Source organism: Schistocerca americana, chromosome 4, assembly GCF_021461395.2.
Source record: "Schistocerca americana isolate TAMUIC-IGC-003095 chromosome 4, iqSchAmer2.1, whole genome shotgun sequence".
In the NCBI taxonomy this organism is placed as follows: Eukaryota; Metazoa; Arthropoda; class Insecta; order Orthoptera; family Acrididae; genus Schistocerca; species Schistocerca americana.
Genome location: NC_060122.1, coordinates 736604082 through 736619019, shown reverse-complemented (window position 1 = coordinate 736619019; position 14938 = coordinate 736604082). Strand labels below are relative to the sequence as shown.

The 14938-nt window shown below is 38.7% G+C and overlaps 1 protein-coding gene across 6 annotated transcripts in view; it reads right to left on the bottom strand.

The window, feature by feature from the left end:
- Positions 1–372: 372 nt before the first annotated feature.
- Positions 373–14938, bottom strand: part of LOC124612441 (glycerol kinase-like) — a 177131-nt gene continuing 162565 nt past the window's right edge. For all 6 annotated transcript variants that reach the window (XM_047140657.1, XM_047140655.1, XM_047140656.1 and 3 more), the window contains exons 10-11: positions 3197–3334; positions 373–1449 (exon numbers count right to left, since the gene is read on the bottom strand). In XM_047140657.1, the coding sequence (XP_046996613.1) occupies positions 1364–1449; positions 3197–3334 (224 nt within the window). In that variant the 3' untranslated portion in view covers positions 373–1363. The remainder of the gene's footprint in view (positions 1450–3196; positions 3335–14938) is intronic.

Here is a 14938-nt window from a genome sequence, read left to right as displayed (position 1 = left end):
AGTTGTTGTTCATATAATTAACATCTCTAGCAGTGGAGGGCACAAAGTCCAAAGGATGTACTTCAGTTTGAAAAAAGATTTAATATTTACACAAAGTTGTGGTCATTGTGCACTAATAAATATTTTTCTCATTGGTTAAATGTTTATAACTATATGAATTTGAATCATATGTTGGAGTAGAAGTGTAATGAAGCTATAAATGTTTGCACTGCAAAGAACTCCAATTTCTTCATAATCAACTACCAAAGTACTGTCAAGTTTGAGACACATACTGCTGCATGAAGAGCACCACCATTTTAGATTAATACTCGAGAGTAAATACCAGTTTTCTTTGATCTGGTAATAAGGCTATAACCAAAAATAAGGCTGTAATAAACAGTTCTTTCCAACATTTTTATTAATCTGTACATTTGTACAAAAATCCAAGCTCTATGCAGTACAGTGTACATTTGTGCAAAAAATCAAAGCTCTATGCATTATAAATCTGTATATGAGGACAAATAAAATTTTTGCCTCAAATTTAAGTAATGTAAGCTCATTATCATATAATCCCTTGAAAAGCTTCACCTTTGGCAAACGCAACATCATCTGACAGCTAAGTAATTTATGATTATCACATGGAAAGTACAGATATGACAATGGTCAACCAAGCGTTGGATGGATATTAGTCTCTGTGAACTCAGGGAGGCTGGTTGTTTAATATCTTCCGCATACTTCACAGCCATTCTGCTTGATGGTAAAAAAAACTGTGAGTTTAATCTTCATATCTCTTATACTTTTATAATGCCAGTTTAACTTTGTCACTGATCCATCTGTAATACTTTTTCCATTTTCTTTTAACGGTGCTCAAATGTTACACACACCATACCCTACCCCATTCCATTAGATATTATTAATTTTCTCCCTGTTTCACATAATTGTAAATGAAATCAGTAATTGGACTTGGGTGTCAGATGGATATAAGAATAAAAGTAGGACTGAAAAACAACATATCTCAAAAACAAACACAGACCAAATTGAAATATAGAAACTATCATGTGTGTCTAGCACTAGATGTAGCAGTAGCTGATAATGAGAATCACATTATTGATTGATTGATTGATTAGATTCATTCTTACTGATTAGCTTGCTTCTTATGAATACATTTCCTCTGATACCTAGAAACCTTTAAGCTCAGTCATCATATATGAAAAGGACATAGTATTAATCAGACTCTGAGAAACTACTACTTTTTCTTCTTCTTCTTCTTCTTCTTCTTCTTTTTCTTCTTTACTCGTTGACATTTAGTGATAGTTGCAAAAAAAAAATCTGATTCACAAGCATATTAGGTCACATTAAACAATCCCATCTACCATTTAGATATCTATATTTCATCATTTGAGTCTGCCACTTGCCAACCAAGGCTTCTTTCTACTGCCATTTTCCACTTTGAATATCGAAGATTTCGTTCTGTAAACAAAAGTGTGTAATATTACAATCTCTGTATTAAATATTGAAAATGAGTTTATTAAACAAGAATATGAGTAAGACATTATTTCTTGAAATGAAACTATCATCACATGTAGACAAATGCTAGCTTTTGATATCAGAGCTTCTAATGTCATTCCTGTCCTTGAACATTTTTTTCAAAACTTTCTTAATTTTTGTTTTTCATTACCTGTTGTCAGCTGATGTGTGCTTCAATTTGTCTGTTTTTCGCTTATCTCGGACTTCTCAATTTTCCTCCCTACCATTATCTGTCATCAACAGTTCATTGCTGATTTTATTCTTGTCCTTTACTGCTGAGTCTTGGGAGTATGGAATCTTTCTGTAATTTATAAATGGTTTCATTCACCAAATACTTTCATTTTTTCAGCAGAAAGAAGCAACCTCTGATTACAAAATCTAGCATTTGTAGCACCTTCCGTTTCTGCGTATGTCTGTTGTGTCACACCAGAAAAGTTTTGTACCTGTATTAGGTTACAGTCTTTGATATTAATTAAGTACATAAAAATAATTATGAGGAAGTCGATAAACTACTGAGCCTTTTGTACAAATCAGCTGAAAAATAAATTAATTAATTAACCTAAAAAATCTGTACTGGAAGAAATGGACTATACAAGAAAGTTATAAGAGAGTCATGCAGATCAAATCTGCAGGGAGCATTCACTGTAACAACACTTCCTTACTGATAAACATGAACACTTAACCAGGGCTTAAACTAGGCAGTTTGCTTTCGTGATCAATCATCTTATCGACTTAATGTAATTGGATAGATAAAAAATCTACTCATCAAGCGGCGGCAGGAGAACACACATATAAAAAATGGTTTTACTTATGCAAGCTTTCAGAGCTAGTGGCTCCTTCTTCTAGCAGAAGGGTGGAAGGGGAAGGAAGAGTGCGTGAAGAGAAAGGAACTGGAGAGCTTTAGGAAAAGGGTTAGAGTTCAGAAAAGTCACCCAGAACTTCGGGTCAGTGGAGACTTACTGGATGGGATGAGAAAGAAAGACTTCCTTCTCATCCCAAGCAGTAAGTGTCCCCTGACCCGGGATTCTGGGTGACTCCCCCTCCCCCTCCCTCTTTCCTAAAGCTCTCCAGTTTCTTTCCCTTCACCCCTCTTCCTTCCCTTTCAACCCTTCTGCCAGAAGAAGGAGCCACTGGCTGTGAAAATTTGTATAACTACTAAAACCTATTTTTAAATGTGTGTTCTCATGCCGACACTTGGCAAGCAGATTTTTTTATCTATCGAATTACATTATACTGTCAAAAATTGATCATTTTCATTGTCTTATTAATTTATCTACCAAGGCATGACTTACAGCACAAATCAGAGCTTTAGCTACCAGTAACTCTCTCAGATATTCCACATTCTAGGGTACTAGTACAGTAAGATATGCGGGGAAGCCTCTGAGAGTATTTGGAAAGTGGGGAGGTGTACTGGTTGAGGGGAAGAGTGAGGAAAAGAGGAAATGAGAGTAAAGGATAGGCTAAAAACATTGATGTAGGGTAGTGCACAGCTTTGTTTATGTAATGTGCATGCATGAAAACGAAAAATTGTTTCCACTGGCTGAGAAAAGTAATATTTCAGAAGCTTTGTCTTCCTTAAGTCGTTCATAATTATGATTCAATAAAAGGAAAGAAATACCTTTTTTCAAAATAACATTTTATCAAATATTTTAATTAAACTTTTTTCTTGAAAGTTATTCAAAATAGTTACCTTCATTGCTTATAGCAGGCTTAAATTCATCACAGAGCGTTGGATGAAGCTCTGTGGTGTCCCAGACCTCAATTCCTTCGGCACTGCCAGCAGCCATAGCTGCACCTAAGGCAGTTGTTTCACTCATCACTGGCCGTTCTGCAAAGATAAAAGAAAATGTTACGCAGTTTCTTGCACAGCAACACATGAAATAAAGTATCGGTTTGTGAAATTGAGCACCATGAGCTTAAAAATATTTTACTGTTTTAATCATTTGTCAATGGAGAGGGCTTGGCTTATGATGTTTTCTCAAGCAAATCATTGATTAGTATCCTCATTAGCTTAGAAACTGGGTTTCTTTTAAATAGGTTGTGTCTTCACGTATCTAAGTCCCACATGATGCAGTTCAAAAGAGAACAGTCAAAATATGAGCAGGTTAAGATTATTCACAACAACCAAGATATAGAAGAAAATGATGACTCAGTCAAGTTCTTAGGATAAAATTTGCATAAAAATTTGAGCTAGCTGGCACATATCAAGTACCTAGCTAACAAACTGAGCAGTTTTTCATTTGCAGTTCAAATATTATCAACTTCAGCTGGCCTGGACATGTAAAAAGTAGCATATACTTGAATCCTTTAGTATGTATGGTATTGGTTTTTGGTGAAACTTGGCTCATGTGGTATCAGTACTAAAGATACAAAAAGAAATATCACTAGGAATATGCCCACTGTAGATCAGAAACAACCATGTTGCCTGTTATTTAGAAGCCTACAAATATTAGTTCTCCCATCCCTATAAGTTTATGAAATTATTATAGCAACTAATCAAACAGAAATTATTTCAAGGAAATTACTTTGTTCTTACATATGACACAAGACACAAACAAAAACTGTTGCTTCCCATTAACTGTCACAAGCTGTATGCCTGTGTTCCTCAATACAAAGGAATCAAAATTTATCACAAATTAAAAAGGATAAAATTAATGGATATGAAGTTACGTCCGCTGAAAAGAAAGCTATACAAGGCACTGATAGTGAAATGCAATTGCTCAGTGGACAAAATAATGAAGGATGAACTTGTGACAATATGAGGTGCACTGACCCTCGTTGCACGAGCAAGTCTCTGGTAATGTCACAAACTGTTAGATTGAATTGATGCAACTTGTTACATACCCTACTAAGTGTGTACAGCTGTTCACAGAAATATAATTTTAGTGTTATATTGTTATTTATTGGTGTAAAAATTATTGTAACTGTAATGTACATTTCTGACATGCTTCCTGTGCACAAGACAGATTGAAAATGTATGTAATGAAATGAATAACATGCAAACCACATCCCCCCCCCCCCCCCAAAAAAAAAGGAAATAAAATAAAATAAAAAGAGGGAGGAGGAGGAGGAGGAGAAAAAGAAGATGAAGAAGAAGGAAATTGCTGCCCACGGATGACAACTAGCGTCTGAGTTTGAGCTCTGACATGGCACCCAGTTTTAAATTAGCACTAATGGGAAAGAGTTAGACATTAGCAATCATAACATGGGGTAAAACAAATATAACAGAATTTAAACAACGGGAAGTTCAGAATGGAATAATAAAAATATTATGAAAAGAATAGATTAATACTCGCAACATAGAGGAGACACTGAGTTGCAGACAGACACAATGAAAAAGCTGTTATACATTTAAGCTTATCCCTTTTCATAATATTACCTTAAATGATTAATATTCATCCATTTCTGTATGAACTAGATTATTACTGACAAAATACTGCATCGCTAAGTACTGAAAAGTGATATTTTTGTATGAAAAAATTTAGAGTATTAAGTATTAGGCTATAAAAGAAAAATTGTCATTGTAATTAGTCACAAATAGTTTTGCAAATAATGTATTATACACTTCTAGGCTTTAATGCTCATCTTTAGGTAGTTATGGTCTAGATTTGATCTCTAGCACCTATGGTGGTATCTATCTGGTGATATGATTATGGTCTAACACACCATCCAAAATCTACTGAGTACTGAGGACCTATAAGCAGCTGGCCATTTCGTGTGTGTGTGTGTGTGTGTGTGTGTGTGTGTGTGTGTGAGAGAGAGAGAGAGAGAGAGAGAGAGAGAGAGAGAGAGAGAGAGAGAGAGAGGGGGGGGGGGGGAGGGAGACAGAGAGAGAGAGAGAGAGAGAGAGAGGGAGGGAGAGAGAGAGGGAGGGAGGGAGGGAGGGAGGGAGGGAGACAGAGAGAGAGAGAGAGAGAGAGAGAGAGAGAGAGAGGGAGGGAGACAGAGAGAGAGAGAGAGAGAGAGAGAGAGAGAGAGAGGGAGGGAGACAGAGACAAAGAGAGAGAGAGAGAGAGAGAGAGAGAGAGAGAGAGAGAGTGAGAGAGAGAGAGAGGGGGGGGGGGGTGGAACCTTAGATACTTCTTCAGGAGATGAAGAAAGAGACAAGTGTTAGTGGGGCAAGAGGGCAGAAAACAAGGAACAATTGACACTGAATCCAGGACACAGAACTGGACAGAAAGGAGGAGGGCAGCTCAGGGAACTTGGTCAGAGCTGGCTGGATAAAGATTTGGCAAGCCACGGTTTCCAGCTATGGGTGTTAAAAACACTGGCAGTCTTCTAGAAATATAAACAGTGGGCATTGTGTCAACTTCCAACTTGAGCTAAAGAGGTTGCCTCCTATCAAGCACAGTTTGGTGACTGATGGACACGTCTGTAAACCAGAGGCAACGCAGCACAATCTACAGGCAGCAAGGGCAGTTTGTAATGTAATGCAATGCACTGGACATAATCAGGAGTGCAGCAGTGATTCAAGTAACACTTTATGAAGTAATTCAGGCCATATCTTATGTGAGACAAACTACAGCAATATTTGGGTTTGCCTGCCATGTGTTTGGCATTCAGATTCTGATCTAGCATTATTGTGAATATTAATTTCATGTTTCATTGAAGTGCTCACAGTTCTGGTTTTTGTTTTTCTGTGAAAGTAAATAGTGAATGTGGAGCACTACAACCATGTGTATGCTTCAGTTAGTGCTCTTTGGCACAATGGTGGAACAATGCATATCCTGACATGGGGGAATCTTGTCTTGAACTACCTGGATGGGAAGGATGGTACATGGCTAAGGAAGAAACTGCTATAACCCTGTACATAATACTTAGATATGCACCATGGCGCAATGCCACCAGTGCACTACACTTAGAATATTCTGCCAACGGCATCTGCTCGAGCTGGCCACAAGAGGTGATCTGCAGGGGCCACATGACTTGTGTACATGGCATGGCATCCCCCGCTCCATCTACCGGAGCCTTCCTCTTTATTACTGCTATGCAGCAGGCACTCGCTCTCATCATATGTTCTTACTTATTGTCACTGCTTGTATCAGTACTTGGATTGTTTCTGTGTATGTGGCTATTCCTCAATTGTTATTCGCTAGTATGTAGAAGAAGAATAAACTGCTTCATTGTGGCTATACTGTTGTTTGTGTCTTACATTATGACACAATTTGTGATGAGTGTGGGGTTCACTTCTGTGTGCTCAGTCTATTGGTTATTCTTTTGTTTCTTCTGGCAATGGAGGCAGTGCTCCAGTCTCTCCTTGAGCAGCAGCAGGCTCTTATGGTTGCTATTATGAAATTGTCAGCCACAGTGACTATGTAGGCTCAACACCTACAGCTTACTTACCATCCTTTCCCCCTTATGAAGACTGAGAGGCCTCTGAGAAGTGGCTTCTGCAACACTTCCTCGCCTTTGGCGTCACTGATGTGAACATGTGTAAGGCTTTGTTCTTTTCTTGGATTACTCCTCGAACCTACCAGCTGTTGCTCTTTGCATCACTTTCACATAAATGTGTACATTGTTGTCAAATTATCACCATAAATATGTGCATACCATTACTGTGCATATAGAGTTCTATCATTGTCATAAAAAGCCCCAACAGAACTCCACAGCCTGTCATAAATGACAGTTTGTTGCTGACATAAAGAAGATACTGAAAGTAGTCAAGATGGTGTCGACAAGATGATAAAAATGAGCCAAAAGTGGTAGTAATTGTAACTTGTGTGACAGGAAAGTCAGGAAAGGTATTCAGAGTAAATATTGTAAATGGTGGTTTCATGAAAACTGTTGCAAAATAAACATAACATTGGTGACTGTGGACTACTTATGACCATGTGGTGGCTGTGCAACTGAAACTGTGAAAAATATATAAACATTATTAGAGACAAGGATTCAATAATTCAAGTTTTGCAAAGTGATACTGAAGCATTACAGATGAAATGTGCTGCTTTAGAACACAGATGGAAAATTCTGGGGAACAGCAAGAGTTTAAAAGTGGTCAAAAATAAATGTTTCCAAATATTTAGCTCCTTTGTCCTGCCTATAATTATGTGCAAAAGTTGACTATCAAAAACTGATACAAAATCTGCACACAATGTTTCAAACTTTGTATCAGACTCTGCAAAAGAAAACACAAGTGTCTCAGGTTTTATTAAGCCTGGAGCAAAGTTCAAAAATGTGATTACAGTGTCAAACAAGAATGTGCCATTTCTACTAAAACTGCGTTGTTCTCATAGAGGGATCAAACGATGTTTACTGCAACGAGACCAATGCATTTCTAAAAAAAATTGGTCCTTATTTTGCAATTGTTGTTGACTACAAACGTTATAGTAACGAATCTGCGTATGGCGTTTGATCCGGCAGACTGGTCTTGCGTAAACAGTGAAATTTGACAAATGAGTGAAAAACTTCCGTTTGAAATTTAAAAATGTTAAACTTCTTGATGTCAACAATTATGAAAAATTTAGTTCTACAACACATGTACAACACTAGAATTGATCTGGTAAGAAGAGATTAGCATCAGATATAAACAAGGCTGTTGACAAAATAATGCATGAAAACAGCTGCAAAAGCAAATTATCCTTAAGTGCCTGCTAGCAGGGAAACTAGTGAAAGGGGCAAAACCCAGTTGGATTTGGCCCACCTCTAACAATACAGAAGAAGTGCTCCATACATAGGTAGAAGTTCCTTTACCATGTAAACAAACTAATTTTAAAGGTGCTTTACCTGATAATTTATGCAGTAGTAATTTCATTATGCATTTTTGAACATTGGAGGTCTGTCTGAAGGAATGATCAGCAAGCTCTATGATATGCAAATTCTGTTAGAAAGTATGAAACAATCAGTAAAGGTAATATGTCTAAATTATCATTGGCTTAAAACTGAAAATATCAACCATCTCAACAAACTTCCAGGCTACAAATTCGCCACAAGCTTTTGTAGAACTAACGGGTATGGAGGCTCTTGCATATTAGTTCATTCCTCAGTAAACTATGAAATCAGACAGAATTTTAGCCATCTCAATGAAGAACTTGAAAGTAGTTGTATACAAAACTTAAAGAGTGTAACATGTTAATCATTAGTATATATTGCATACCTGGGGTTCATATAAGCTGTATGTTCTTAGTTAATTTGAAACTCTGTTACATATATTACTAACTGAAAAACTGCATAAGAAACTACACATATGAAAAAAAGTTTTGCATCATCCCAGTTTCCAGAATTCCTGAAGATAGATGTTGACTGTGGATATTGTATCACAGACACAGTCCCTCTGACTGTTCAGAGATGCCACTAAACCCACCCAAAGATGTAAACAACCATGCATGAGCAGCGCCTATTAGATGGAAGGGGTCCGACAGCCGATCACTTCCAATCACTCCATCAGCAAGGAGGTACACGGCTCATGTTGTCTGTAGTTCAACCATGCCTAGATGGTCAATACCACAGTTTGATTGCGTCCACATTGTTACTTTGCTCCAGGAAGGGCTCTCAACAAGGGAAGTGTCCGGGCATCTCGGAGTGAACCAAAGCGATGTTGTTTGGACATGGAGGAGATACAGAGAGGCAGGAACTGTCGATGAGAGGAACCCTGACAGCAATGCCACCATGTTGAATGATGTTTTGTGCAGCCACAGGATGTCGTGTTACGACTCAAACTGTGCATAATAGGCTGCATGATGCACAACTTCACTCCTGATGGCCATGGCAAGGTCCATCTTTGCAACCACGACACCAAGCAGCATGGTACAGATGGGCTCAACAACATGCCGAACGTACCGCTCAGGTTTGGCATCACATTCTCTTCACCAATGAGTGTCACATATGCCTTCAACCAGACAATCATCGGAGATGTGTTTGGAGGCAACCCGGTCAGGCTGAACGCCTTATACACACTGTCCAGCGAGTGCAGCAAGGTGTAGTTTCCCTTCTGTTTTGCGGTGGCATTATGTGGGGCCGAAGTACGCCGCTGGTGGTCATGGAAGGTGCTGTAATGGCTGTATGATATCTGAATGCCATCCTCTGACCGATAGTGCAACAATATCGGCAGCACATTGGCGAGGCATTCGTCTTCAAGGACAACAATTCATGCCCCCATCGTGCACATCTTGTGAATGACATCCTTCATGGTAACACTCGACTAGAGTGGCCAGCATGTTCTCCAGACATGACCGTATCGAACATGCCTGGGATAGACTGAAAAGGGCTGTTTATGGACGATGTGACCCATCAACCACTCTGAGGGATCTAAGCCAAATCGTCGTTGAGGAGTGGGACAATCTGGACGAACAGTGCCTTGATGAACTTGTGGATAGTATGCTACAATGAATACAGGCATGCATTGATGCAAGAGAATGTGATACTGGGTATTAGAGGTACCGGTGTGTACAGCAATCTGGACCACCACTGCTACAGGTCTGGCTGTATGGTAGTCCAACATGCAATGTGTGGGGCAGAAATGATGCTTATGTTGATCTCTATTCCAGTTTTGTGTACAGGTTCTGGAACTCTCAGAACCGAGGTGATGCAAAACTTTTTTGATGTGTGTATTTATATGTGCTGACTGCAACACAGATGTAAGAACTGAAGACAAATTTGCTTCACATTTAAAGAATCTGATAGCCATAAATGCACTAAATCTAAATTTTGACCAATGCACAAGAGTTGCAGAAAACTACTTCAACATATATTGATAATATTGTAAGTAGTTATAAATACAATGCCAAAGAAAAATGTATTTTAGATTTAGGAGGAGCAGACTATGCAGCACTATTTGAATCACTACCAAACTTAAATTTAGGTGGCACAACAAATAGATGTAGGAACTTCAGCCAAGAAAATGTGGAACTATTTATTAAAAAACTAAGCCTACCATATGGTCAGTCAGCAAACACACTAAAACAAATGACAATTTTTCTACAGTATGGACTGAGTCTCATAAAAGTATATCATGGGTCACAAAAGGAAGTAGAGTGTCTAGCATTAAGAAGAGGAAGCTGCATCTGGAGGCAAACGTTAATTGAAATCCAGAATTTCTTAAATATGTAAGCACATACAGAAAAATTGAAAAAATAGTTAAACTAATAAATTGACTGCAAAGAAGACATTCATTTTAAATGCAAAAAACAAATCCAAAGCTGTTTGGTCCGTTATAAGAAGTGGGGTTTGCAGTGAAATGGAGAGGAAAATGTCTCTCTAAAATAATGATTAATGGTAGGACCGTTACAGATCCCAGTGCCATATGTGAATACTTCAGATATATCTTTATGAGTTGTAACAAAATTGGTGACTGCTCGCCACCTAGTACAATTCCTAGTATGGCAGAGAGAAGTAAGGAGTCATTCCAATCCCGGGAGCGGAAAGACTTACCTTAGGGGGAAAAAGGACGGGTATACACTCGCACACACACACATATCCATCCACACATATACAGACACAAGCAGACATATTTAAAGACAAAGAGTCTTTGTCTTTAAATATGTCTGCTTGTGTCTGTATATGTGTGGATGGATATGTGTGTGTGTGTGTGAGAGTGTATACCCGTCCTTTTCCCCCCTAAGGTAAGTCTTTCCGCTCCTGGGATTGGAATGACTCCTTACCCTCTCCCTTAAAACCCACTTCCTTTCGTCTTTCCCTCTCCTTCCCTCTTTCCTGATGAGGCAACAGTTTGTTGCGAAAGCTTGAATTTTGTGTGTATGTATGTCTGTTTGTGTTTCTATCGACCTGCCAGCGCTTTCGTATGGTAAGTCACATCATCTTTGTTTTTTAAATATATTTTTCCCGCGTGGAATGTTTCCCTCTATTATATTGACATCATTAATTTGAACCCAACAATTACGTTTGTTATTGTCACTGTTGCATTTCGAAATCTTTTCTGTCGTCTTATTTTCGCTTTCTGTTTTTGCCAGTAGTTTCACTTTGTATTCACCTTCTCCTTTTTACCGTAATCTGCTATACAATTTTATCCTGCCTATATATACTCAATAATATGTAACCCACTTCCAAACCATAACCAAAAAAATTTTTTTGACGCTTTCAACACTACCGCCGCTATAAAATCCACCATTTCTAGTTCACAAACAGTTCCTTTCACCTTTTAAACAACCATTTCGGCTAGTTCTACTAACTTTCGCTTTATTTCCATTTCCGTTTTTCCCACATCACTGATAATTTTTAGCCGCTTCCCACAGGTTTTAACGTCATTATTTCTTCGTCAGACAATTGTTAGCCTCATTTTCATAATCTGCCACCACAAAACCACTCCTTTTAATATATTACACGCCGCAGTTTTTTCGAAATTTTCCCGAATTTCTCCGTCCTCTAACGTGTTTTGGCGTCAACACAACCATCTAACCTTTGTGCACATCGTTGTCTACCAACCCAAGTCCAACATAGCCCACCTGTAACCAACACCTTTTCGCCTTTTTTCACACCAGATCTCCAGTTACTTTCCAGTCCACCTTTATCCCTCCCCATATATTTTAATTTTCATTTTCATTTCCTCATGTTACACTTTCCACCTTCTAATACCATGTCACCCTCACAACACCCCCACAACGACCCCATTAAGTTTTATTTACATTCCCTCCGCAAACATGCCTGAAACTCTTTGTCTTTAAATATGTCTGCTTGTGTCTGTATATGTGTGGATGGATATGTGTGTGCGAGTGTATACCTGTCCTTTTTTCCCCCTAAGGTAAGTCTTTCCGCTCCCGGGATTGGAATGACTCCTTACCCTCTCCCTTAAAACCCACTTCCTTTCGTCTTTCCCTCTCCTTCCCTCTTTCCTGATGAGGCAACAGTTTGTTGCGAAAGCTTGAATTTTGTGTGTATGTATGTGTCTGTTTGTGTTTCTATTGACCTGCCAGCGCTTTCGTATGGTAAGTCACATCATCTTTGTTTTTTAAATATATTTTTCCCGCGTGGAATGTTTCCCTCTCTCTCTCTCTCTCTCTCTCTCTATATATATATATATATATATATATATATATAGACACACACACACAGTAGGTTGGGTTGAGGTTTCCACTAGAATAATGAGATCAGTATGTTATAGTATTGCATACCCCCTCTCGCTCATAATCAACTAAGCTTTCAGAGAGGGATGTTTTCCAGATTGGTTAAAATATGCCATTTCATAAATAGGCCACACAAGATGAAACAGGAAACATTACGACTGACACCTCAGTCTATGGTGACTGAAATGTGATATGATCGGGAATGACTTTGACAACTGGCCACTCGGCCGAGGTGTTGATAGCAGGTCACCAAATGTAAACAGTAGGACAACAACACGAGGATGGACAACAGAGATGGCACAGAGGAATAACAACCTAAGACATAGCGAGTTTAGTCCCAAGACAATGATATGCAACAAGATCAACACCAGAGTACAATGAAGTCACAACTGACTGATGGTCTGACTGACTGAGCTGCTGGCTTTAAAGGACAACTTTGAGTGCTAATAGGCTCGCCAGATGGGAATGACTCTATAGCCAGTGCTGCAGCTGCAACAGCATTGCTTGCAGCTTGAAGCAGTGTTACCTAAAGGTTGGCCTTGCCTTAGTGCAGGCTTTCAAACTCCCTGAGCTGGGATACCAGACACTCTCAAGGTGATATGCATATCAGGGAATGTATAACAGTTGATGTGAAATACTCACTGGTAGGTCACCACTGGTACACCTACTGAACTCCACTTTTTTTAGACTTGCCCAGATGAGCTGAGACAAAAGTGCAAAGAGTGTTATTTAAATTAAATGACAGAGTAATGCCTAAAAGATAGTTTGTATGTTTGTGACCAGTGGAGCATGTTAAACAAACACTTTCAAATTTCACATTCCCACACATTCTAATAATAAATCTGGAGGAAATAAATACTAAAAATGAAAGTATTGAAGAAAATAGTGAAAGTATTATCTGGGAATGTAAACATCCTGAATAAAAGAGATAATAATACAGAATTAACTGAAAAAGAGACAATAATAATAAGAAAACTAGCTGAACAAAAGAATACTAACTAGCATTCTGGAGGCAAAATTGGTAGGAATTACTTCAGCTAACTAATGATAGGAAAAGTCTTACAGAAACCGTAGAAGACTTGAATAGTTAACATGAAACTGCTGTCTTGTCTGGGTTCTTGAATCCAGGCAGTTCCTTAGTTGTTTATATAATGGGTTCATGTATCATTCCTTCACTGATAAAACTGACACTGCTAGATGCAGCAATCTTGAGATGTCGATGATACATTGGAGCCTTGTTTTCTTAGGCAGCTATATCAATGGATATTCTATAGGGATTTACCCATCTACATATGGTTCTTCTAAGTCGGTTGGACTATTTCATATGTAAGAACGGTGTTCCCCTTTGCCACCATCTTTGTCAGTGTTATTAATGTCAGTACTTCCACTGTTAAGAGCCATTACATTGCTCATTATACACAGATAATATTATTGTATTTTGCTGTTCTTCCAATCCTGCAGACAGGCTGCATCAGTTGCAGCTACGAGGTTGGAGAAGTGGGCAGTTCATGACTTCCAGTTCTTGATGAAGAAGGATTTGTGGTCCTATTACAACCATGTTGACATATCTTCTTCTATCTGCCTGTTTTGTGACTGAGACACACCATTCTGAGCATGACAAGATTCAGTGGTGTTTCTGGGTCTGTTCTCCAACCATAAACTTATATGGTTACCACCCCTCAGAGAATAAAAGCTAGACACTCCATAACATTTAATGTTGTACTTAAGCCAAAGTATCAGAGGGCAGATTATATTTGCTCAAATTCTACAATACTTTCATTCAAATTGGACTAGGTTATCAGCGCCATCTATATGGGTCAACCACACTTATATGCCTAACATCATCCCACTACCCATAATGAAACAATTAGCTGACCACAGGGGCCTCTAGTATCAGTCCTATAGCCAGTTTCTATGCTGAAGCTGGTGAGCTGCTTCTGTACTGCAGAGGGCACTTCATTTCCTCTCAATTTCTTGTCTTACCCATGGTGATCAGTGGGCCACCTGCTTAATCACTGACCCATGCAAGGGTATTTAATAACCCACCTGAATACCACAAAGCCATTCAGAAATTGCATGAAGCATCACCTTGTGGTACATGGTGAGGACCAACTGCCAGTTATTACTCTGGGGTAGAATCAAATGCCTCCTTTGATGCTGGACAGGGACAGCAGAACAATACTCTTGCACAAACTTCTTGCAATTCTGTATGCATGCTACAAGGCATTTTTAATGCTGTTGTTGAGCATTCTCATCAAAACCGACCCACAATAAGCTTGTGCGGCACCTGATGGGACATCCTCTAGTCTGCTCTCTTTACCCACAGTGGTAACAGTTGGAAGTAATATAGGGCTACCATTGTACACCAATCATCCCATTTTGCTGCTGAATAACAGAAACTCATAACAAACCAATCA